This window comes from Anser cygnoides, chromosome 3 (assembly GCF_040182565.1).
Source record: "Anser cygnoides isolate HZ-2024a breed goose chromosome 3, Taihu_goose_T2T_genome, whole genome shotgun sequence".
Lineage (NCBI taxonomy): Eukaryota > Metazoa > Chordata > Aves > Anseriformes > Anatidae > Anser > Anser cygnoides.
Genome location: NC_089875.1, coordinates 106,510,894 through 106,536,926, shown reverse-complemented (window position 1 = coordinate 106,536,926; position 26,033 = coordinate 106,510,894). Strand labels below are relative to the sequence as shown.

Sequence of the window (26,033 nt, the reverse complement as noted above, 5' to 3'; positions counted from 1 at the left end):
AAGAAACGGGCCTGTTTATTGGACAAAGAATGGGAAATACTGTCACTGAGTTGATTTTTGCCTTAAGAAACTTAAAGTTTTGAGAGTGCAACATAAAAAGACGAAGGTTAATGGAAAGGGAGAAGAGCTGAGTTCAAAGCCAAGAATAAAAACTATGCAAGTATAAATTATGAAAGTATAAAATTTTCAAAATTAAAGTAGAAAGTATTACAAGTTTGTTAACATGTTGCAAATACTGGTATCAAAGAAAGAGGGGCTTCTAATGCCCTCTCATCTTTCTGGTAGAATTTGCCTTCAAAGTTAATTTTCTCCAACATCTGCTCTCCAGGAAAGTTACCTTCTTACACATTATCATAGAGAAACAAGTCTGGGGGAGAAATGAGATTCAGTATTCTTTCAGATTGTCTTCTAAATATAAAGCTGTTTCAACCGTATGTAAAAGATGGCTTAACGCCCAACTGTATCTTTCCATAATGCTGGAGTTAGAATTCGTATTTTTAGATAGTCTGGTAAAATATGAACAGCTTATATGAACAAAATGAGCCCTTAAAAAAGCATTTTTTTCCCATTAGCATCATTAGCATTAAAACAGTTGTATTTTTAGATACTGTGTACGTCTTGATATATTTCTGAAAGATTGCCTTAAAAATATGTACCCATCACATTGAAAGCACTGCATCAGGAATGTAGCTAATTCCAAATTACAAATATAGACCAGCATAGTTTTTCTTTTTTGTATTAGCAACCATGTACATAAAATACTGTAAACAAATACTTACTGTACCATGGGAAATTGTAAGAAAACCATTTTTAACTGAGCACTTCCTTTTCTGCCACACTTTTCTGATTCTGGTTTAAAGGGAAAAAAAAAAGCGACTCAGTTTTTATAATATTATTACATCATTTTGCTCTTAAGACCTTTTTTTTTTTTTTCCCCCAGTGGAGTCCAGCAGTACTTACCCATCACTTTTCTTGTACAGGCTACCATTTCGTTCAGTGCCATGTTCCTTGTTTCCCTGAGGCTGATGTAAACTGTAAGCTGTACTCTGACGAATCTGAGAATCCTGAAACATAAAGAAGAGCAATTTGTAATGCATTCCACATTTTCAACCAAAATCTCTCTATTACTAATGAGTTTCAGAGCCCTTCCTCCTGCTCTAATCCTACAGGCCAAATGAAGCACATTTTTCCTCCTCGGTGAGGAGAACAAAATCCATTTATTTTTCAGATGGCAAAAAAAAAAACAAAAAAAAAAACTTAAGTAGTAGTGTTCTAGTGTTCACTAGCACCTGCCAAAATCCCCTTGCTTTCATTTAGCTTTGCTACTGCCTTTATATATATATTTAATCTGAACAGTAAGTGAGCAGCTGGCTTTCCAACTCGTATAAACGTTGCTGTGTATAAACACTAAAAATTGTTATTACCTGTAATTCCTAGTGCACACTTCCATTGTTAAATAATAATAATAAACACAAATAAATTGAAAGTGGTTTTCCTTGTGGAAACTGAGCTGAGCTATTTGTTTTGAAGAGCAAGAGAGACTTACTAGAAGCATGGTTGAGGAAGCACTCAGGATTTAGTAGAAAAAAATTAAATTATTTCCGTAAGAAGAATAACTTAAATCAAACCAAATTATCTTGAACAAAATAGAATGCTGTGACAGAAAGTGACAAGGATTAAACTAAACTACTGTCACCGCTATCAGTACTACCCAGATGCAGGGCTCACTGCTGCAAGAGTCCAACTCCTTAAAAAATAAGAACCTCACAGTAAGGAATCCGACGGGTCATGCTGTCTTAGCAGCAGCAGCACGATGGGATGAACTTTTCAATGCATACACTAACGGTGACCAACGTTTATAAAATTTATTTTTTTTTCTATATGGATGTAATACACCTTAGTTACAGGTGGCAGAAAATACAAGTATAGTAGAAAAAATACCACAAAGAAAGCAGCTCACTTAACTGACTATCTGAGCTACTCTAGACAAACACTTAAGTGCTATTATGATATAAATGTAGTAATTTGACAAAAATCCTCTTTTGTAAAAAGATGAGTCAGTACGTCTCAGATATGCTACGAATACGGTCACAAGATACATCAGTTTGGGATTCCAGGGTGTACACATGATAAAGTAAAATATATATAAATACAAAAAGTATGAGTTTAGAAGATTTCTCTCTAATTACAATTTGATTCATACACTTCATTAGCCTAGATATAAGGCTTATCTCTGGATGTAAGTGAGGAAAAAAGCAAACAACTAAAACTAAGAACAAGCTTGGACCGTGCTTTTCCCCAGGAGCGCCAGCTCAGATGTAGTGCTGCACCTTTTTGAGCTCCAGCAGCACATTCTTGTTGTCCCAGCTCCTGCTGCAGCCAAAGTTGCTCAAGATCAGCAGTAATGGCAAGGTGTGACAGGTCAGAAATGCGGTAGGGACAGAGCCACCACCTACGAGCCCTGTTTGGTGCACTTACAACTCCACAGCTGCAGGACATCAGGCTCAGCCTCATCGGTGAGCTGAGCTGAAGGCAGGCTGCAGAACAATCCCTGCTTGCGTACTTTTACTGACTTCTGGAGAAAATCTGATCTGACACTGCCTGTTATGTCCTACCACTGCCTTAATCTCCGCCTCCCATTACTGTGTTGCTTCAGTAACAGAACTCCATTCCCAAAAAGATTAGAGGTCTTACAGGAAATTAATCTCCGTTCTCCACATCCTCAATTACGCCGAGGTTTCAGATGACCTCCAACACCTGCCCAGAGCAGAATTCCAATTAGTTAAGACGGTGCTGCTACTTTTTGTGGCCTATTTTCTGCTGCATTTCAGCTACCTTCCTTCAGCTGCTGTTTACTCTCAGTTGCTATGTTTGGCCAAACTGGCGAGCCAGCAATACAAGCTTCCTGCCCCATTTCAGCTAGGGAGGAAGCTGCTGCAGATGACGTGCATTTCCACACATTCATTGCTACGGACGGTATCTTTAAAAAATTTAATATTATTTCATGACAAGGAGCTAAGGACAAGACCAGGAGACTTTCCAGTTTCAAATCCCTGGTTCGGGCCGTGCCCAAATCTATAGTGTCCTATAGTGTCCTGTGTGATTGATTTCCAGATGATGCTTTTCCACAGCCCTTTGTCAAGCCAGTTCACAGTTTTGGTCTAGCTCCTAAAAGATGCGATGCCGTATGACAAATCACCCTAACAATTCGCATCCTTCCAGGCAATTTCAGCACGCCTTTTCCATATGTGGGCTCCCCTATTTCTGGTTTGCAAATTCCACGTAACAGGAGGTCAAATCGCAGATAACAGGGGCAGATCCAGCGGAACAGGAACAATGTACATTACCTACAGGGAAATGGATCACCGCGGGACACAGGATATACCTAGCTATACCTAGCACAGTATTGCCGTTTTAAATCTCTCTCAAACATACTAAGATCAGAACAGACTGAAGTACACGAGCCTAAGAAGCTGAACTTTGTCCACTTTATCAGCTTTGAAATGCAGATAGGCGTACAGAAAAAGGTGAGTCATTTCATTGAAGCATGTTTATAGTGAATCACTTCTCTGACTAGAAACAGGTTGGTGATTTCTTTCAAATTCTTATAAAGACTTCTAAATCAAGCTGAATTAACACTACTAAAAATTCAAGAAATGTGACAACAGTATCCTGTAAGGCAAGAGAGAGCCTAAAAACCTGGCTATCAACCCCACTATTTGAACACAACAGAGCTTTCCATGCGAGGTACTTTAACTTATGCACTGAAAATTTTGGCTAGCTGTTTCACAGCTCCCATGTAGCAGGCATTCAGACTGCCTGGATCCCTTCTGTGCATAAAGCTGCCAAAAAGTCCTTACAGCTTTCCAAGAGCCTGAGGTTCTCTCGAATTTGCAGTATCATCGCCAGGAGGATTTTTCAGAGACCCACCCCTTATCTATCACAGTGCCACAGAGTTTCGAGCAGATGCATCTGCCAGAATCTCCTGCAGGCAGCCTCCTCTCCTACAGCATAGCTACCAAACATTTTGTTAAGACAAAGTTTATCCTACTTTGCAGTGGCCAAAAGAAATTGCAGGTTCTACCAAAGAGGTACAGCAAGCAGAAGGAGATCTGAACAGTACTCTGAGGCTACCTTCAATTCTAACTTTTTACCAAGATGGACACACAAAGACCTTTAAAAAAAAGAAGTTTCAGCACAAATCAGGTTTGAGGAAGTTCAGTGCAGGAAAAGACAATGTATTCAGACACAACAAAAAAGGTTGACTCTGAATATTCATGTCTTTTTTTTTTTTTAAACAACAGAAATGTTCAGCAATGTTCTATGAAAATGGACTTCATGTGTTAAATGATTAAAAATAGACACATCTTTAAAATCTTGCAAGAACATCAAATCAAGCAACTGGATTTAATTCCCAGGAGAGAGAAAATAGGAAATTACTAATTTGACCTACTGTAATTTCCTTTCTCAAGATCAATCTGACAACTTTCCTCGACCCCCTCCCCCCCCCTTTTTTTTTGTGGGGGTAGGTATTACAACAAACACAAGAGGAGGAAAAAAGAACCACTCGTCTCACACCAGCTGAAAAAAGCTCAGAGGACAAATCCAGTTTCTTGAAATCTGAATGGAAAGAAAGCATGCCAACTATTTTCATTAAAACATAGCAACACTTACTCTCCTAGACTTCGGTCACAAAATGTAAATGCGTTTCAGGAAGGAAAAAGAAAACAGTTATAGTAAAGGAAATTACAGTGCAACAAGAATAATACTGGTGGATTGTACAGCAAGTTATAACAGGATTGTTTGGCATCCCACTGATTAATTGATGTTTTCAAACAACTTTAATAATTATATTACTTCTCATGCTCTGCAGGTAGTATCTATAGCTGTATTTGCAGAATTGATATATAATGAATATAGAATAAAGCATTTTCAATACTTCTATTTTTACATGCAACAAAACCAGTACAAGTAAAAAATCCATGTATACCATTGAATTTTTCAGCCTGTGAAAAGATGTGTGCTCACCGTGCCTTCCTTATACGTTAATATCAGTATCTCTGATAAACAGGTGAACACAGAGGAACAACTTTCCCAGCAATCATAAAAACCAACTGCTTCTGTTACCTCTCTTGAACGAAGACCTGAACAGAACAGGAAGCCTGCTAACATGCCCTTAACAGCAAAGATTCCTTGATGAGAGTAGGCAGTCAATGGTGAATCCCAAGTACTCACCATTTCTGTTAGAATCACTAGTCTTTCACTCCACAAAGTTCAATTTTGAAAGTTTTATTTAGCAAATACACACCTCAGTAAGTCCTAAACACCAGGCAGAACCTAAGAAAGTGTCTGTAGACTGAATAGGACTTTGTACACAATGATCATTACCACAAACTTCACGTGGCAACAAACAGCACCTCGATGTGAAGAGCATTTAATGCCTATCAGCAAGCCTGCCACCTATTAAAGCTATGAGCCAGCATAAACTTCACGAGAAGATGAAAGCAAGACTGAGAAAGATCAAGGAAGTCCGAGGTCTACAGACTAAACCATTTCTTTGTAACGCCTCTCAGAACGAGAATCTGAAAAGGGAGGGGTTCATTCATCACTTACTCACAGCCCAGCAGCCACACAAAGGAAGCTGGCTGGATTTTATTTCTATGAAGAGGAAGCACTAGCAATCTGAAACAAAAGTAGCCCTAATGTTTAGGATTAGATTATACAAAAGATGCTTGGCTCCAGATCAGAGCTTGCCAAATAAAATTACTCCAGAATGCTTTAAATCTAACAGCAATAACAACTGAAGCTCAAAAAATAATTTGTTAGGTTGCTGAACTGACCCATCTTTTGCACCTTCGAAAACTGGCATCTTTGCAGCAGAACAGCAAGCTTCATTGTACTTTTTGCAGATAGTGACAGAAGTGTTTTGGGATTTGGAGTTCAGTTTTACATAATCTTTATACAACACAGAATAGTTCTGTGAGACAAGATTATATTAATTGGGTCTCCTTGTTACTGCCAAAGTTCTTCCATCCTCAGTTTGATCCCCACAGACACTCCTTGCAGTCAGCTCACAGACAGTGCATCAACTTAAGTGTTTTGCAACAGCAGTAGCAAAAATAAATTCTTGTCTCATACATTTTAGTGAGAATCTCTTCAAAAAACACACCTTCAGAAACATTCACCATCAGCATCAAAGCAAAGATGAAGAAACAAAAAAAGGTATGTGGCTGATGAAAGTTAAAATAATTCTATTTCAAAAATTAACACTAGATTGGAAGAAATTATAATGGGCATTCCAACACCAAATCACCTTGTATGCTCACCTCTTTCTGATCAACCTGGAGTGCTGATTTTAATATATCTCTAAGCTGTGTTAATTGTCTTCTTTCCTCATCTTGTGCTTGTTTAATCTTGAATGAAGAAAAACACAGGTTAAAAATAGCATTATTGTTTCTTTTTCAACACAGTTCTTCCAAACTTGCTACTTAATTGGTTCATTTTTCTGAGAAATGTTCAGCAAGAATGAAAACACAAAGAAAAAAGATACCATGATAAATTTATTTTCCTTTTTATCTTCAGAAAACTCGATAATGGCTAGGATGTTGCTGGGTTAAGAATTCAATATTGCCTCACACTGTTCTTGTTTCCTTGTGTTCAATTTGAAACCATATGTTGTTTTTCACTTAGTCTGCAAACATTTTATGGTAGAGGCTCTTTTCCTGACATTTTACACAGGGGGGTTCTGAACTGGATCTAAAGCTCCTGGACATGATATTAAAACAAAATTTTACTCAAAAATCTCCTCAAAACCTTAAAATGATACTAAACCAGTCAAGCAACTTGAACAAAAACGTTCACAGCTCTACTGTAAAAAACTAAGCACAAAGAAAGTGAAAGGTTGCTAACTCACTGTATAAAGATCTGTCGACAGTGTCTCAATTGAAGGCTTAAGACTTTCAACTGCTTTTAACCCATCCTGAAAGAAACTTTAAAAAAAAAAAAGCAGACTTATTAAACCTTACTTTGTATTTTCTATTTAAAAAGTTGCCAAGAGAAGACATACAAATTATGCCATGCCGTAAGCTTCAAAACCTTAAAAATTTATTTTTTATTCATCTTTAACTAATTCACATCTTTATTTCCATCATAGCTTATTCTAACATGCAAAATCCCGGAGTAGATTCAGTACTGACACAACCCACTGCCACATAATTTTTCTTTATTCTCACAACAAATACTGGTTCTAATCCCATTTTTTCTGATGGCCCAGAACAAGCAAGATTCATTGTAGAACAGTAAAAGCTCTAGCAGGTATAAAATGATTGTGACTTCTTGGAGCCCAATCATTTCACACCTGATGAAATCTTCCCTCTAAAGGAAAGCCTCTTTGCTTCCCAAGCATTATTTACAGCCTACCTGCAAACTGAATATGCTACATCATACTGTATAATATGTATTAGTGTATTGGCATGGTAATGTTCTCTATTCCAATAGAGAATATTGCAGCTCTTCAAAATAGGTAAGATTTTAAAAATACATTCAAAAAAACCTCAGGTATACACATATGATTAAAAAATTGCTGCCACGTTAGTGAAAGAAATACTTTCACTCTGGGAAGAAGACATGAAAGTGACAACACAACACAGCATTTATGTTGTGGAAATTTTATTAAATGGACAGGAGATGAGTAACAAAGTAGGAGTGAAACCGATTTTAAAGCAACATAGTTACACATATAAAAAACTACATTTATTCAGACTGGTCTTTTAAGATAAAAATTCACTGTTTTTAACAGGCTGACAGAAGCTCTTTCAAGTTTATAGCTATGGCTTTATTGCTATATTATTGATCTGTAAGATTACCATAAAAAGGAACATCATTCTTTGTGTTTTAATACTGAGTCCCCCAATTAATTTGAAAGAAAAAGTGAGATTTCTAAATACAGTTTGATCCCACTGCTTATGCAATTTATTTTCTTTGAGCACAGAATTAATTTAGATCATTGCCAGATACACAGGTTAAAAAAAAAAAAAACAACAGCCAATGTCAAAACTAATACACCGCTAACTAACTGACCAAACTAATAGCTCTTTTGGGTAGACCTGTGCGGTATCAAGAGTTGGACTTGATGATCCTTAAGGGTCCCTTCCAACTCAGGATATTCTATGATTCTATGATTCTTTTTCAGCAGTAGTTTACGAAACATGCCAAATTATTGTGTGGCACTCCTTTGGAACAAGCAAATATATTCTACAGTACTAACTAAAACACATTATATGCTTTGGAATATTGTAAGAAACTCAATTACTGATCTGTTTGACAAAAGCAACTTGTAAAAAGATTTAATGAGACCAATTTAATCTTTACTTATTTATAGATTTATGTTTTAAAATCCAGAAAAGTATTACAATTATGTCAAAAGTTTAAAGCAAAATATCGTTCCAATTATTGTGTAGGTGTAAAGAAAACTAAAACATACTTGCACTGAGCATGAAAATATTTGATCAAGTTCTGAAGTAAGTCCACTCCTTTTTTAATCTTGATTTCATTGACTTTCAGCAGATACTGTTAAAACAGTAATTCACAAAAGAAATTAATGATTACTACCACAGTATTATTTAACATTTTATTTTCAGTTGTATTTCAACAAGCTTTAACAGTTCCAGATTTAGAAGGCCTGAAAAGAATATACCAAACTGTGGCTTCATGGGTTAATCACACAAAAGCAAGAGTTGCCACTGCTGCTTTTTGATACCTTGTGGGGATACTTCACTATGGTTAGTTCAAATTGTTACCCCATCCTTCATGACTCCTAGTGGAAGCCTCTACTAAAGGAAGCATAAAAGTTTGTGCCGTGAACTTAGGAACCTGTTCTGAAACCTAGCAGCCCATCAAGATATGCATCTCATTGGCTGTTAAATCCATTGCCAAACAGATGTCATTAAGCAAGAAAGCAGTTTATTCAAAAAAAAAAAAAAAGAGGGATTATTTTAACCATCTTTTTAAATCTGCTTTTTGATTTGAACATTTTCTCTGCCAGTTCCTTACACACAGTAATAACAGAAAATTACACTTTAGCATGATATTTAAAAAAATCTTAGCACTGAGCTACAAAAAAAGTATAATTAGATTGCATTACGCATGAACAAATTCCATATTAAGTGGCAGCTCCTCCCCTGAATGCCATAGCACAAAAGATGATGGCCATGCAAGCAGAAGTAAGATTGCCAGGTATTTACAGGTTTGCTTAACTGCCCATTAAATGTGGGCAAATATTAACTCCTGCACAGATAGTGACCTACAGGCAAAGGGGTGAACATGCTCTAACACATCCGTTTTTCGCTTACCCACATGGGATAACTATTTCACCCCAGATATTTTAAAACAAATAAAATAAAGCTGTATCTAAGTGCCAGCTTTCAATGATGTGGCTTGTCAAGCTGGTTCTGATGAACAGACGACTGGCCTAAATGTATGCACACTAGACAACATTAGGCAGAAGAATCACCTCTGACCCCTGCTAGTACAAAGTGGAGTTCTAAGCATCTGGTATTGGATTCACTTTCATGATTTATGGAGAGCTAGCTTTTATTTATGATACAACTCCCAACACATTGCACTTCTGATTTACTAGGTAAAACAAAACCAAGTTCCCTTTTATTATTACTCAGAGTTAACCAAGTATAAACTTCTTTTTTCTGAAAATCAGGAAATATGACGTGCCCCAGGATATGCCCCTGCTATTTCAGATTTAAGGTAATTTCAGAGATTTCAAAGATTTCAAAGTGGCAGCATTTTAAAACATTTTGAAAGACAACTGGATTCCATCCTTAGCACTTTTTTTCAGTACCAGCCAATAGTGTACTAAACTCGTGTCTTTCCTCACATAATACTGCAACAGCTGGCGGTGCAGGGAACAATGCAGAGAATGATCTAGGGCTTAAAATAACTTAGAGTGAAGTAGGAGTGTAAAGGCTTATTTATTATCATCTCTTAGCGTTTAATTGAGCTTTGCATTGTTTATTCTGCAATTTACTTGCAAGCAAAATTAGAAAATTCCCTGCAAAGTTAGCACATCAGGACAGAAAAAATGTAATTTAGCAATATGACTCCACTAATATCTTGCTACTTCCTTTTAACATCGCATTTGCCATAAAACAACTATGTTTTTCAAAATGTTCCTAAAACAGATTAGCAGAGTAATACCGATTTCATGTTGAATCTTACCTCACACATCTGTAACTGGAAGAACCTTCTCTCTTTCTCCATCTCTTCTGCAATTTCAGCTCCACTTATTTCTGTACGGATCATCCCGTGAAGCTTAGCATGCTCTTTTTTCTCCTTCTCTATTTTTGTACTACAAGGCAAATATTCAGTCAGTGAAGTGCGAAATTCAAAGCCTATCAGGAAATCTGATTATTTGCAAAGTCTACTGACAGATGCAGAGCCAAACTCTTGCAGCTTTGCGTACGACTTACTTCCAGATGCTATTTCATTTGAAATTTGACAATGACTAAAGATCAGCAATGACATGCAGTAGCTGAAATCTAATTCAATCATCTGTTAAAATAATTTCCTGACATAATCTAAGAGAAGATCCTAAACGAGAGGAAGAGACTAGGTTCTTGCATTGAAGAAAAAAAAATCCGTCTACAAAGTAATCCTCCTACATTTTCAATTAAAATTCATGCTTAATCCCAGCTGACCAAACACTGGTTAACAGAGTTCAATTATGTCACCAGATTTATTGAGTCTTGCCTGTCATCAAGTCATCTTCTATATATGCAGGGTTTCTTAAGCCAAAATCACAGTTGCCATCTCTACTTGCTACTGAGCCAGTTGGCACCGGGAATGCCGGCCAGCCGGCTGCGTTGCAGACTCCAGAAGTCTGCTAAGACCAGCTGTCCTAATTCCCTAAAAGTTTCCACGAACATTTTCCAAGAGCTCTGAATAAAAAAGGTTCTCCTGGAGAATATAAATGAATGGCCGATGCCCACAATGAAGCGGAACTCCCCTACAGCATTTGTTAAAATTATTCTTCATGTTATTACTAAAGAGTAGCATAATTATATTACCCAGTTAGCCCAGCCTGATATGGAAAAAAGATACTAATAGAACAAAATACGTGAGGGCATTCCCTTTTTGGAGACTTCTTTTGTCACTCGTACCGCTTAGAAGCAGAAAATTCTGAAGAGGGCTTCCTGAGGAAATGCTATCCTGCTTTTGGACGAGAGGAAGCACCACACAGGAATACAGGAAGCGGACGAGAGGCCCAAATAACACACGCACTGTCACACCTCCTCTTGGGCAGTCAAGAGTCTCTCAGTTCTCTCTCTGAAGAGATGACGTGTCTCAAGTGCTCTCTTAACCTGATGTTAACATTGCCCTAATAGTTTATGGGGAAACATCCTAGCTGGTCTGAGGACGTCCAGTCAGCACCGTGTTCTGCACTTCTCAAGAATGAGAAACTATCTCCTCTTATACCTCGAGCAGCAAGGGAAAACTAGAATTAATCCCATTAATCCCACAGCGTTCCCACAGGGAAACGTTTTGAAAGGCCGTTCACAAAGCCCCGTTACTCTCTCACATCACCGGCAGGCCCGGCAGAGCCAACCCCTTGCAGCATTTCAGCAGCCAGCACACCCAGCCAACGTTACGCTCCTTCTTGGCACATCAAGTTCTCCAGGAAAGGGATGTTCTGAGGAAAGCTCCTCTCCTTTGAAATAAATATTCTGAAAATCTTCATTTGCCTGAAGAAAAACTCAACTCCAGAATGTTCTATTTTCTTAAAAAAAAAATATCTATACTCTTATTTACTGTCAACGTGCCATTTTGTAGCCATAGAAAACTGAATCTGAACAAAAGAATTAAGCAGACACCAACTGTGAACAAGGACAATATGCCACCACAAAAAAAGAGTCACTGAGAATAACAAATATGCGGCTCCTTTCCAGCACACCAGGTAAAAGTTTATATTCTGGGATCCTTGATGATTCTAAAAAAGCCAAACCTCAGAGCAAAGATCCAGGATGGTTTCAGTGATCTCAGTTTCCACATTCATCTAACAACGCACGAGGCCGAAGAATTCATTGAAATGTGATTCAAGTCTAATAACTGTCAACTACTAGTGTTTTTATTGTTTATATAGAACAATAGACATAACCATGCCTAAAATTAAGAGCTTATTTACACGTCATAAGGCATTTATAAACGCTAGTTCAACCAGAACACCACTAACTCCCAAAAAGTCAAACAATAAGGACAATACTACAGCATAAATTGTTTTCAGAAATTGAATTCTTTTTCAAGAATAGGCTAGACTCAGGTGGAAGGACTACCCTTTAAAGGATAAGCATACTCTCCCAGGTGTAAGGTAGTTAAACCAAGAATAAAGCATACCAACATCCACCAAATAATTCAAGGAAACAAGACATCCTTGAAGCCATTTGATGGAGCTTCACTTGCATTTTTGTAGGAACTACAAGTTTCCACAAAGTAAAAGGGAAGCTAGATTTGGAAACAAACTCAGAGGTGAGACACCACCTAACAGGTAGCACTTCGGAGGATGAGGTCTTTGCAAATGGTTTCACGGCTTCAACAACTTCAGTGATGCTTTAAAACAACAACAACAAAATATAAACTGAAGTCTTGGCAACAAGTACCAGAGGTACACAATGGTATATTTCATGTTTCCATTTCCTTTTTGTTTATGCTTTCAGTCTCCAACTACCTTTTCAGCTTTGTAATCCAAACGTAACCTGTTCTGCTGATTTACAGTACCATGCCATTTCCTCTCTCATCCTGTTTCTAGGGAAACAAAGAAACCATGTAAGGCAGTGCCACATGCAAATCTTCTGGGTGCTAAGGTTTAGTTGTGTTTCCTATCAAATTGCAAGGGGCAAGTCCGGGTTTGGCAGCATCAAGTGGCACTGCACTGTGATATTAACCAAATCCTTCTGGCAAAGACGTTTGTACGATGTACCTTAATGGGGTTTCAAAATATTATGGCATATTCAGGTTTTTCAGGTAAATCGATTAAGCAAAATAAATAAGAAAATAGGGAAAAGTCTCAGAAAATCTTCTAGGAGCAATACGAAAGAAGCAAGTGTTTTGTAAAATTGCTGTTCTTGAAACTCATGCTGCACATATTGCAGATATAGATGGACTTTGCTGACTAACATTAAAATCTGAGCATCCTTCAGCCCATTTACAGCACAGCTGCACATGACTAATATACAACGAGTTCTGAGGGGGTAACAGACAAGTACAGCTGAAACACAGGACGAAGAATTCTAACAAAAAAAGTAGAAAAGATAGATAAGTGGCCTTGCCCATTCAAGTTTCCCTATATGACAATTTGTAAAGCTCCAACTTGAGGAGCAACTGTTTTTCAGTATGAATTTTAATTTCAAATAAGTCACTTGTGCCCTACATATCATGATATAAACAAACAAAGTATGCATTTTTCTTTGCTTTTCCTTTTTAATAAATAAAAAAATAAATCTTTCAGAAGGACGTGACCTGTTACTGTTTAACAGGCCTAAGGCTGGCATTTATTTTCCATCAGTGAACAAGGGTAAACACCTGGAACGCCCTGTGCAGACACAGCAGCAGCAAGCTGGCTGGGCAGGAGCTCTGTCTTTCTTCTTCTCCCTCCCTATGTAGCAGCAGTAAGCCAGGCTGAGCCTGGGTACGCAGGTGAGAAGGTGCAGAACAACAGCAATACCACTTGGAAAGCTCAGGGGGTGCACTTTGGAAAACAGAGTGCTTCCAAGGGCTATTTTGTTTCACAGAATACCGTTACACATTTTCCCTCCAAGTATCCTTTCTTCCTCTAGTCTTCCTTTTCAGCCTGACTCTGCAGCTTCAGCTCTGGCACTCTGGTCTTGCAGTGGGAGAGCCTCCAACTGATTTTATCCTACTGCCTGGCAAGGCTGACAGCAAAGCACCACCTACCATCTCTCCTATCACCCAAGTCCTGAAAAGAGAAGTAAGTCATCTCCAGCTTTTCTCTTTCACTCATCCTAAACCGGGAGGTGGGGAGAAGAGGGCAGAATTAGAAAAACGTGTCCAAATCTTTCCAGTATTTCATCCATTATATATGCAGATTCATTCAAAGCTTTCACCATTTAATTCAAAAAGTATTCTCTTTCTAAATAAAAATACTTAACGTGAAATCCCAGGCTCAAAGCAGTTTATAAAAGCTACCTCACTCAGCACTTACTTTCTATGCCACTGTTTTCAAGATTATTTGTCTTCCAATTTGCCTTATGTACATACTTTAAAAGAAAACGGGGCAGAAGTATCCATGATCTATGCATAGCAGTGATCTATTGAGTCAAGGTACAGACCTGAAGAAGTAATCTGAGAACAGCTCGTGGAATTTTTTGGATACTATTTTTAAATATTGCTCAAAAAATGAGTTTAACAAACTGGAAACATCATCACTTAATAACACATAGCTATGCAGACACCTTTACAGAAGACTGTAATAAGAACTTGTTCATTCTCCTGTTGACTTCAGATTGTTCAGAAGCAAATCATTTATGATGGCTATATCTAGAAACGCATGCTTGCGTTCCTGCACAGTGATGTAATGCACTTCAGACTACTGCCTTGATCTCATAATCCCATAAGCACATTCAAACAACTTGTTTTATTCACTCAAGTGTGCATAACAGACTCCATGCCTCACTTCTAAAAGGGGAATGGCAAAGGAGGAAAGGGAGCCAGCCAGACTTCCCAAGAAAAGCTTGTTAGTTTTCATTAAGCTTTAATTTTTCATAGCATTAGCACAGCACTTATTAGACTTCTGAAGATAATATATATTCACAGGCCTAAAAATAAAGTCATCTTTATAAAAAAAAAAAAAAAGATTAACATTTTTTCTTTTCAGGAAAGACAGGTTTGTGTGTGGAATACAGACATGGCCATACAGCTAAAAAAAGGCGTAAATAATGTGCTTCGGTAAGTTTCTGGTTCTGTCTCCTGTACAAAAGTAATACAATACCTACCTCAAACTCTACCACAACAGGACTGATCAAACTAAAGAACATGGGTAAAATCTGGCTCCCTGCCTTGCTGGGTACGGTCTGCCTGCTGGAAGCACGAGCAGTTGTTGTGACGTACTCTCCTTCCCCATATGCTCCCCCGGCGTGCCTGCCATTAGTGTTTAAGTACATGGGGGAAAGCAACTGCCTCATCACAAAAAGAGCCCCGTCCGCACCAGTTCCAGTCAAAGACACAGACAGACTAGTCCCACTGCTGTCCCACAGGGGAAAGACAGCGTTTTCCTGCTCACATGGGCAAAACAGAGTCTAACCAAGGTCTAAGAGAAATACACTGCTTTGAACTACCTTTAAAACCATTTAAAAATCTTCAGGGCTACAACTGAAGCATGCTAATGACAGATGGTGAGGAAAGACGAATTATTCATGAATGTGACCTCAGGATATTCCCAATTTTTGATTAAAGTAGGTTGGCATAAAGCTTTGAGTTACTTGCTCCTCTTATTCCCTTATTGAAGAACAATTCCGAAGTATAAGGCCTTCCTCAGTTACGTCAGCTAAGGCGATCTTGAGGAAAATACTACAAGGATTTAGGTATCTACAGGGAGATAATAATAATAATAATCAACACTGCATAATAATCAACATTGATGGATGGTCATCCAAGAGTTTAAGAATGATCTTAACATTACTCTCCCAAACAAGACTAGTTATATAAATATTTTTAAACACACAATTTCATATAGAGCTTGAAGAAGCAGTTCAAAAATTGTTATGGGAAAGAAGGGGAAAAAAAGCAATTTTGAATTAACTGAATTTCTTTTCAAATAAGCCAAATTTTTATTTATATTAACACCTGCTATGTCATCAAAAACGTGCAAGTAAGATGAGATACTGAGGCAAATAAGTTGTCTTTATAAGGAAGAATCTGAAGTATTCTGCTTATCAAGCTGAAGAATTGGATAAGAATCTCCTTATCATGGCAGAAATCAGGGCGAAGTCATCGTCACTTCGCCACAGACTACGAAAATACCACTGTTATTTGGTGTTTAGCTTCACAGGTCTGAACTTGTGACTTGGAAATGAAGACCAGTGGTATGATTTTAAGCATATGGTAAAGAGAGTCAGGCAGACAAAACCGAAAAGCTGCCTAGAAGCCTTGAATGGTTTGTTAACCCAAAGGGAAGAGAATAAGAAAGGAGAAAAAAAAAAAAAGAGATTCAAGAGAAGTATCACTGGAAAAGCTAGATAACTAAGCATAATCCTAGTACTGGCTTCAGGCACAGTCCAAACCAGGAGTCGTCCAACAGACTGAAGAAGACTGAGCAAACCTGCAGCTATCAACACCGACATCCACCACGCCGCTCCGGCTGCACAAGCTGTAGGTCACTGAGGCCTTTTTATTTTTAAAGGTCCTTGGCCTTTTTTATTTTTTCTTCCCCCTTTTCTTTTTTTGAGGCAGAGGCTGTGCGGATAGTACTAAAAAGAAATTCAACACATGATTAAGAATTCTTGAAACAACTCTGCATTCTCTCACTGCTACGGATGACCGAAATGCACAGATATAAGGAAGTTCAGATCCATTAGGAACAGCCACAGAATCAAAACAGTCATTATCTCTAGAAACCTCAGTGGCATACATAATAGCAACTCCAGCAAACCAGAAAAACTTCATGGTTTTCTTATGTCCAAAACTTAGTAGATGATAAAAGCTGACCTCAACAAGTTCAGGCTCAAATTAACATTCTCACTCGAGCTTCAAAATCACATCATTAAACTTGCAGCATGAGATCTGTAGAGGCCAAGGCTCAATAATGATAGCTAGTAACATCTCAACTTGCCTGGAAATTCATCTTCTACATGAGATAGTTTGACAAATTCCACAGTCCTCCTGCAGAGGCAAGGGTGTCATGTCAGTGAAGATCCATTCTGAATTTAGTTGAACAAAACTAGAGAAACTTGGTCTTCTCCTTGGTAGAAGTGAGGCAGATTGCACTGAAAAATAATATTTCTTGACTGCCAAACTTAAGCCCCAAAAAGCTCTTGCAAAACACAACCAAAAAAAAAAAAGTCACAAAAAACCTTTGAAGAATTTGCCTGTAAATGGCATTCCCAGGCTCCCTATCCCAAGCCTCAAGCAGATGATCCTTTGGTCTTGATCAAAGTGAAGGAGTCCAACAGGCTAGACAAACAGCTTTAAACTCTAGAATGCTGATGTGGAGCTTTCATCTAACTGCTTAAAAAGCTAGCAGTTAAAAGCACAGCAACTGCACCAAGCCACCACCCAGAAGTATCAGAGAAAATGGTAATGGATCTGAAAGAATTTCCTGGTGTACATGTGCTACTTTCAGGTTTTGGATGCTGAACAAACTGTGACATAAGTAGTTTAGAAATAAGCATTGTCAAGGAAATGTGTTTCATTTGTTAAAGAATCTTACAAAAACTAAGAAAGTACTTGGAAAGAAACTTGGAAAGAAGTATCTCCTTACAGCAGAGAAAAGAACTGGTCTGGGATCAAAAACGAAGTGTCTCGTTTCAAAGCAAAGACAGAATGCAGAGTCTTTTGCTTAAAACGAAAAAAAAAATAATCTCAAGATCTCATACCAGCAGCATTGGATTCGATCCCACAGAGAAAATAAATACAATGCCAACATTGCATTTTCAGGTGCTGAATGTAACAATGTACGCAAAACATTTTTTCTAGGTATCTACTGTCCTTAAACTCAAATTAGATTTCCCAAATACACAGATTTACGTACATTTCCCATGGACATTTTAATTCCTCAAGTACGTAACTAAGATTTTTTGAAAAAGGAAAATATTTCTAGAGTATGCAACTCTGAAACATATCACCTGCTACTATAAGCAAACCGAGGATCAAAGCACAAATCCTTACATCACTGGAACATGCTCACCCTCATGAATATTCCATGAGAAATTCTAAAAACATCCAAAGTCTTGGTCCACTAGGAACAGAGGGTTCTTGGTGTGTGTCCCAGCAGCCTGCACACATATTTATTTTCAATTCTGCACATAAGCTTTGTGGGACATCACTATGAATGAGTTATACATAATTAAAGAAGCTTTCAGATCCAGTAATCAAGCACAGGTAGACAATATCAGGCTAAATTACACGGGTGTTCTTTACAGCCCATCCTCAGAGATAAACTACTGACATGGGCAACGGTTAGAAATCTTAATTACTCCAAAAGCTGAAAATTGGCAGGGCACCAAACAGGATCATTCACTGAAATTAAGAACAAAAAGCACTGGAACCATCACAATCTTGACACAGTTACAGTCTTCCAAGGATTCGCGCTGGAGGTTTACGTTAACGTTTCAGAATATCTTGTTACAAAAACCCAGCTGTAGACAGGCACTTTCACCAACGTAACACCACTAAGGTCCTCCTCAAAAATCAAGCCTGGAAAGCAGTAATTATACCTTTTTCATCGTTATTCACAAAAGGAATAATGAGATTTATTTAACTTGCTCAACTTGTTGCTTTCGTGAATAAACACCCTACAGGAACCACTTCTGAAGAATGTCTGCACATGACTTCAGACAGGCCAGCTCAGTACGCACCAGAGAATCATTACCTTTTGTGTGACTGCAAAAAGAAAAAAAATGGTGCTAGATTCTCAGCCAACCTAGGCAGCCAGGGATCTATGTGATTCTTCTGGACCTGAATCATCAGAAATGGTCTGATACGTGTGGAGCTGATGACCTCAGAAGATCAAAGATGCTGGCTGGATAACTGACAAAGCTCAACTGATAGTCACAACCCAGGCAATAATGGAGTAAGGAATAAAACCCACTATGAAATTCTACTTCAGAGACTACCAGCTGTGCTGACACAATTGACTTGGCCAACCCAGGAATTGTAACTACTCCTGAGAAAGGGCACTAAGCCATTCACGGATATATGAGGTACCAAAATTAATTGTTTGATCTTAGCTATCGAGCTTTGTTGACTTATTTGATTCATTTAGTTGGATACAGTGTGCAGTACACCTGCTGAGAGCATCCAACCTTGTCAGGAAACGCAGAAAACATTCGTATCTTTAAATAAATGTCACTAAATACATGTAGTACAGTAAGGTTCCTGGTACTGGACTGATCTGGAATCGCAAACTGTTTTGGAGCCATACCAGTAAACAAACTTACTCCCACACCATCCTCACAACTGTGTTGGTAAGTGCCAAAGGCTCAGCAGCTACTAAGCCACTATAGATCTCGGATTTGGACACAAGTCTCATAAGACCTGCTAGAGCCAGAGACATTACATATGGTTTACATATTCTTGACTTTTTTTTTTTTTTAAAGACTTTTGAAAACACATGGACATCTCTTCTGTGCTCTTCTGACTAAAGAAACTTGCTAACTACAGTGAATTAGTTCACGAAGAGGAGGAGAAAAATAACAACAAATCCTTAAAATGACATCAAGTACAATTACATTGCTATACTTTTGGTACTTAAAAGATGAAAACACAGGGTGGATAACTTCTCCTTTTTAGTGTTCTCCAAAAGTAGAGGAAGACAGAAAAGCTAGTGGACTTTCACATGTTGTAAATTCAGAGTACTAATAAGGACACTATTAAAAAAATAATAATAATCTTTCCCAATCAAAATAGAACTTCCCCCAACCTAAGTAGAAGAACTTGTAGCGGGAGATTATGCTGATTACTTGGAACTTCACTAAGCAAACAGTTCTACCAGAGATATTAACTCTAATAGCATTAAACAAATACATATATATTACTCATGAAGTAAGCTGTTTATTACACAACTTGAAATGGTTGAGTTTATGCACTACAGCTCCTCTTTTTTTTTTTTTTTAATCCACATAAAAAATCTTCCCAGCTAGGACTTCTTTCTGGGACCTTAATTCTAAATAACGGCCTTCCTAGATTTCCATTATACTTCCCTTCTATATAGAAGTTTAAAAGATACATACACTTTTGTTTCATAGTCCTTCCAAGCTTTATCAAAGGGTTTTTTCAGGTCCTGTCAAAAACAAAGAGAAATAATAATGCAGTTACTTATTTATGTGAAAGATACTATAGACCTAACTATGAATCTTTGCCTTTTGCAATGCCTACTAGAACAAGGTATTTTGCTTGCTCCTGCACAACTCACCTAAGGACTGTGTAAAAGTAATCTTGCATATCGGATTAATACACTCAGATTTTTAAAAGCATTTCTAGGAGTTTACGTGAGCTAGATCCTTCAACAATTATGGAATTAATTAAAGCAGCATTTGATTATTTTCTCAAAGCAGGGGCATGAAGCTACACTGTATGAGGGGCACTTATTTTGACATGGAAAAATAGAAGAACAAGAGGAGCGAAATGTGGTAACTAACACAGAGGTCATAAGCATATCTTAATAAATAATCTTTTCATTCTCCAGTAGATTACAGAGGCCATTTTTAGTCTGTGTACATTTTCTTTCTTCCTTCAATGTCTTAGAACAATAGCTGCCAGTTGCTTCCTGTTTGCTCAGTAGTAAATGAAGCGTAAGCCAAATAAGATTGTTGGCTATAGGCTTTGAAATTTATTATAAACATATCATCGTTTGAGTTCTAAGTTATTATTATTTCAAATAGGAAATATCCGCAGGGCACAAGTAGGTTTAATCTTTGTTAAGAAAAATGCCATGCTCATTCAGCATAACGTGCATTTCTTCCAAACCTATAAAGTTCCAGGCATGTTCAGAATGCTAAGGAAATATATTGATGAAAATCCTTTAAAACACTATCCCCCTTCACCTAAGTAAGCAACTATAAATTCATAGTTCTTACACCTCTTTCTCTGCTTATCTTCTGTATCTCAGAATTGCTTTTAAAGCTTCCAAATGTTTTGTATATGTAGTCACAACAGCATGCTGTATGTGAAACCACAAATAGAAAGGATGACTCAATAATAAAAATGAATTATTTTGTTTATTAAGCTGAAAAGATTAAAATCAAATAAAATTAATATATTAGCTAAATGTATTTATTATATGAATGACAATTTTGTACATAAATAAGAATATAAACATACCCCTTTTACTCCTTTCAGATCTCCCTTCAGCAGACTGTCCAACGGAAAAGTGATTATGTTGTTCATATTCTGAATCTATATACAGGAAAGGCACAGCAAAATATTTTAATATATTCTAATGCAGCATGTATGTTGCCTCAGTTCACGTTTCAAAAAATTTCAGTAAAAAATCTTACGAATTACTTTCCAAACAATACTTTATGAAGACACTTATCAGTACAAGCAGTAATCAAACAAGGAGGCAACACCAGTTAATTAAACTTACTCTGCAAACACTATAACCCAAGCCAGCAGGAAACCAGCAGAACTGCTGCTGATGCAAGTACCTCATCGAACAGTGACTGCAAAATGAGACCACTATTTTTAACGTTGCCTGATTTCACTGTGTAAATCATACCAAAACAATGACACCATTTTTCTGCGTTTATGTCTTAGTTCACGAGTATGTTTTAAATCAATCTTGTTTATTTTGCTGTCTCTTCATGCCCATTCTATAAAATATATCTGCTACTCTCACACAACATGGTAACTTATTCTGACACAAGTTAAGATGAAGAACTCTGGCCTTTAAAATACCACTACTGAAATATTTTGCATGTGTTCTCAGAAGGTAATATATTTACAATTTATCTATCAGTACAAACTGGTGAATAAAGATTTTATGAGGTTTTGTGTAAGCAAGTAATTCAAGAGCAAGCAAGTAATTCAAGATGAAAAAATAAAATCTTAATTTAAAGAAAAAATAAAAAAAAAGAAAGTCATGGCTCTAGATAGAGTATCTGTACCATAATATTTTGATAAGGGCAAAGACTGAAGAAAAACAGTATGAATAATACAATAAGTAGCATACACCAGGAAAAGAAACACTTCATTTCCAATCCTTTATGATTCAAGGACAATGTTCAAGGTCTGGGTCATAATAGCTAGGCACAGGGTTTAAACTGTAACAACCTGAACAGACTGCACTGAAGAGTAATAGAGTATTTTAGAATCACATTATGGAAAGAAAATCTGATTAACTTTTACAGCAGTGTGGTGAAAGTTGCCTTGGGGTGGGTTTCTGTATTTGTTGTTGTTACTTGTTTTATTAAAATGTGACTTTTTCAAGAAAGAATATCAAAAGTCCCATTCAGCATAACCCAGCCAGAGAAGGAACAACACTAACGGGAACTTCAAGAAAAAAATATTGCCAATTGTGACACTTCAGCCTCCCCAAAATGGAAAAATACAAAGGATATTTACCACTCCACAGTTATTTGGTGTCCTCACTAGAACAACCCCCTGCGCATGAGACCCAGTGGTGCTCAAGTGCTATTAAACATTCAAACAAACATGCAAATCCCCAGCCTTTCTCTTCAAAAATACTATTTTACTGTATTTGCTTGAAATTTCAGCCAGCAACCAAAGAGAAAAAGAACATACATAAATTTTAAAGCTTAAAAGAATAGAGAAGATTGAAGAAATAAAGAAAAGCCGGTCTATTAAGTCACTACAATAAATCCCATTTCCCCTCCTCCACCCTACTTCTCCTTCTCCCAGAAAGAGCTGCGGGACTCAACCACAGCCTTTTACAATCAACAAGTTAAATTAAAACTCTTTGCGTTTGTTATTAAAATAATTCCTATAAAAACTGAACGAGCAACATGTACACATGCTTAGCTGGCAGGGCTGGAAACCATGCCCTTCCTAAGTTCTCAACAGCACTACAACATCCACACACCAACATAATAATAACAACATATATCCATAACGTACAATTTTATTAACTTTGGACATTAAGAGGTAAGTGAAGCAGCTTAAATCACCCCAAAATTTGGTAAAAATTAAAAACTTCCCGCAGAAGATAGATGAAACACAAACACCCCTACTGACATGGACATCCATAACAGCTATCCAAGAGGAGGAGAAGCAGAAAGAGGTTTCCACATCTAAGTTCTCATCCCATGCAAGATTTTCTACTGTGTTATTCTACTTCAATGCTATGATGTAGTCAAAAAGTCTAACCTAAAGCTCAATGCCTTCATAGCCTCCATTTAATTATTCTTCAAGTGCACATTATCAGGCAGAAACCAAGAGTAAGGCATTTCTCAGCAGCAGTTTCAGGACAAGTTTTTTCCTTAAACCAGAAAAAGAGCAGACCCTCAACTATTAGGTGAGGCATTCAAAGAACATCAACCAGCTTTCAAAACTGCTCTGGATGTTTCCTGGAGATTTAGTTCATGGGGCATGAATGCATGCTCCTAGATACAATGCTCCAGAAGCAACTCTAAAAAAGACTAGGAGCAAAAAAAAAATCTTTTAAAAAGTATGGAGAATGCTTGCCCATTCAAATGAATTCCTTCTGTGTGCTACTACCTGTATGTTGTTATCAGTCCAGCGTATTTATTCCCTGTGGTCCTGCTTTCCTTGCACCAAAGGTAAACATACATAATGCATGACCTTGTCATTATTAGCCTAGTTAGATGAATCATACTTGCTCGTATTTATAAATCATCAAGCAGGATACAGAAGAACGATCTTACATTTTCCCTCTTTCCTGAGAAGCTTAAGCTGAACTATATAAAAATATACACTCATTTTTGGCACACGGGGAAGCACTAATACGCTGCAGCTCCTTCTCTGTGTGGACACAGAGAGCTAAATGTATACAGCTGCTTCCATTGATTATTTATGTTTCAAAATATTTTTTAAAAAAGACAAAAGAGACATGCACGAAGGTGCAGGAAAGCTTCAGAGAAATTAAAGCCATCCTGTGTCAGAGGAACCCTGCAAGTTCCACGTGTGTTTTCTCTCTCAAGAGAGAGAAGAAAGAAATAGTTGACCCGGTTTCCACTTCCAACACTGCCGCTTTGGCAGACTCGCAGTTTTCCTCTGACAGTTTCCAACGAGATAAGATGACAGAGACGGGATAATAAATTAAAACTTCAGAACTTGGAGAAAGCTCAGAGGAGGAGGAGGAGAAATGGCAGGAGGGAGAATGTAAAAATAAACAAACCCGCAGCTGCCAGAAGTGATGGCAGAGGCAACAGACAGGCCAACGTTTGCAAAGCGGAAAGAAGTTTTTCAAGTAGTTTAAGAGCCTAGGGCCAAACACCGGAGTTGTTCGTTTGCCAGCACTCCTATTTATTTTAATGAGGCTTTTTCAGCATAGCTCTGGATACCAGCGCCTGCAGTCCTTCAGTAGGTTTTGTTGTTTTCTAAATCCAAACCAGAAGAAAAAAAAAAAAGGCAAGTTTTTCACTACTTTGAAAGTTGAGAAGTTAAATGCTTTTCCTAACACAGAGATGAACAGAGTGGACCTTAGGACATTTTCGATCAAACTAAAATTCAGACACTTGCAGGACATCTGATACGGCTCCCATCACGTTACTAAATTCTAGATGCCTCCCTTGTATTCAGTACAGGCTTTTCAACCACCACCTTGGGTGTTTATAAGTGATGGTAGCATTGCCTGTTGATAGGAAAGTAATTATTTTTCTTTTCTTTTTCTTTAGGGCAAGTACTATTGCACCGAATACTTTCCAACAGTTTTCCCAGTGATGTGTGCTTTAGGGGGACAGGGCCACCAACACGAGCAGGGAAGGAGTGAAAACCCAAAGAAACACTAGCTGAAGTTTGTCTGAACTTTGAGCTTTCAGCACCTAACCACAAGACTTAAGAAAATCATGTAACATAAAAATTTTCAAATTTTTGCAGCACAAACTTTCAACTTCGAACCACGTCACACTCCCACGCATGGTGCTGCTGCCACACAGCACTTGCAAACAACCACTGTGCCACCCATAATACACAAGCTACACACTGGGACCTTCTCCATTAGGAAATGCAAACATAAAATGACAGGAAATACATTTTTTTTCATATATTCTTGAAGGCATAAAGCGTAGAAAAGGGAGAAGAGACTTGAGGTTATTCCAGCCCGCCTTCCTTGCCAGAGGAGAATTCCCAACTGCATATTTTCTAACCTAGGTTAAAACATCTTCCGCTCCTTTCTATGGGCCACTTCATCTAATATTTTTCACAGCGAGATCCCATTTACATGCAATTTATTAAGTTTCCCTTCTGCAAGCTCACAGCTATCTTTGAGCCAAACCATACATTACAACTCTTCTATGCTTTCTTCATAAATCAACCTCTTCAAGCCCTGACCATTTTTTTGTTACTGTCCTCTGAGTTTCTTCCAGTTGGATCAATATCTTTTTGGCAAAGAAATAAAGATAAGGTTCCAGACGGAGCTGAACCCATGCCACGTAAGGAGGAATTATTACTCCTTGCTTTTCCTAGCACCTACAACAAAAAGGCCTGTTGTAATGACTGCACTTTCATATCTCACTGCAAGAGCAAGCTTTAACATCTATTTCATGATCTACATTAAATTTTACATTACTTTAGGATTGTTTCAATCTTTTTAGACCCTTAGATAATTCTGTCTTCAGTAGCTCCTAAAGATAAATTTTAAAAAGACTGAAAATGGAGATCAGTCCTCACATGTCCATATTTTTCTTGATACTACCCTCCATGATTTAGAATATTATTCTGTAAATTCTTCTCTTTTTAGAAAGACGTCTGTAAATCAAACAGTACTCTTCATTCTTCCCCCCTCTCACTATTAAGCCAATCTTTCCTAAAAAGCGTCAGTGAAAAACAAAAGCAACACAACCAAAATCACAGAATCTCTGAACGGTTTGGGTTGGAAGGGACCTTAAAAACCACCTCATTCCAACCCCCTGCCATGGGCAGGGACACCTCCCACCACACCAGGCTGCCCAAAGCCCCATCCAGCCTGGCCTTGAACACTCCCAGGGATGGGGCATCCACAGCTTCTCTGGGCAGCCTGTGCCAGTGCCTCACTGTTCTCATAGTAAAGAATTTCTTCCTTATATCTACTGTAGATCTACATTTTTTTTTTAATTTAAAACCATTACCCCTTGTCCTATCACTCCACCCCCTGACAGAGTCCCACCCCAGCTTTC

General features: G+C 37.8%; 1 protein-coding gene across 5 annotated transcripts in view; it reads right to left on the bottom strand.

The window, feature by feature from the left end:
• Positions 1–26,033, bottom strand: part of ASAP2 (ArfGAP with SH3 domain, ankyrin repeat and PH domain 2) — an 87,676-nt gene that overhangs the window by 30,306 nt on the left and 31,337 nt on the right. For all 5 annotated transcript variants that reach the window (XM_048071300.2, XM_066994909.1, XM_066994910.1 and 2 more), the window contains 8 exons: positions 21,061–21,135; positions 19,971–20,020; positions 10,231–10,360; positions 8,483–8,568; positions 6,914–6,989; positions 6,327–6,413; positions 961–1,064; positions 780–849 (listed from right to left, as the gene is read on the bottom strand). In XM_048071300.2, coding sequence (XP_047927257.1) covers positions 780–849; positions 961–1,064; positions 6,327–6,413; positions 6,914–6,989; positions 8,483–8,568; positions 10,231–10,360; positions 19,971–20,020; positions 21,061–21,135 — 678 coding nt within the window. The remainder of the gene's footprint in view (positions 1–779; positions 850–960; positions 1,065–6,326; positions 6,414–6,913; positions 6,990–8,482; positions 8,569–10,230; positions 10,361–19,970; positions 20,021–21,060; positions 21,136–26,033) is intronic.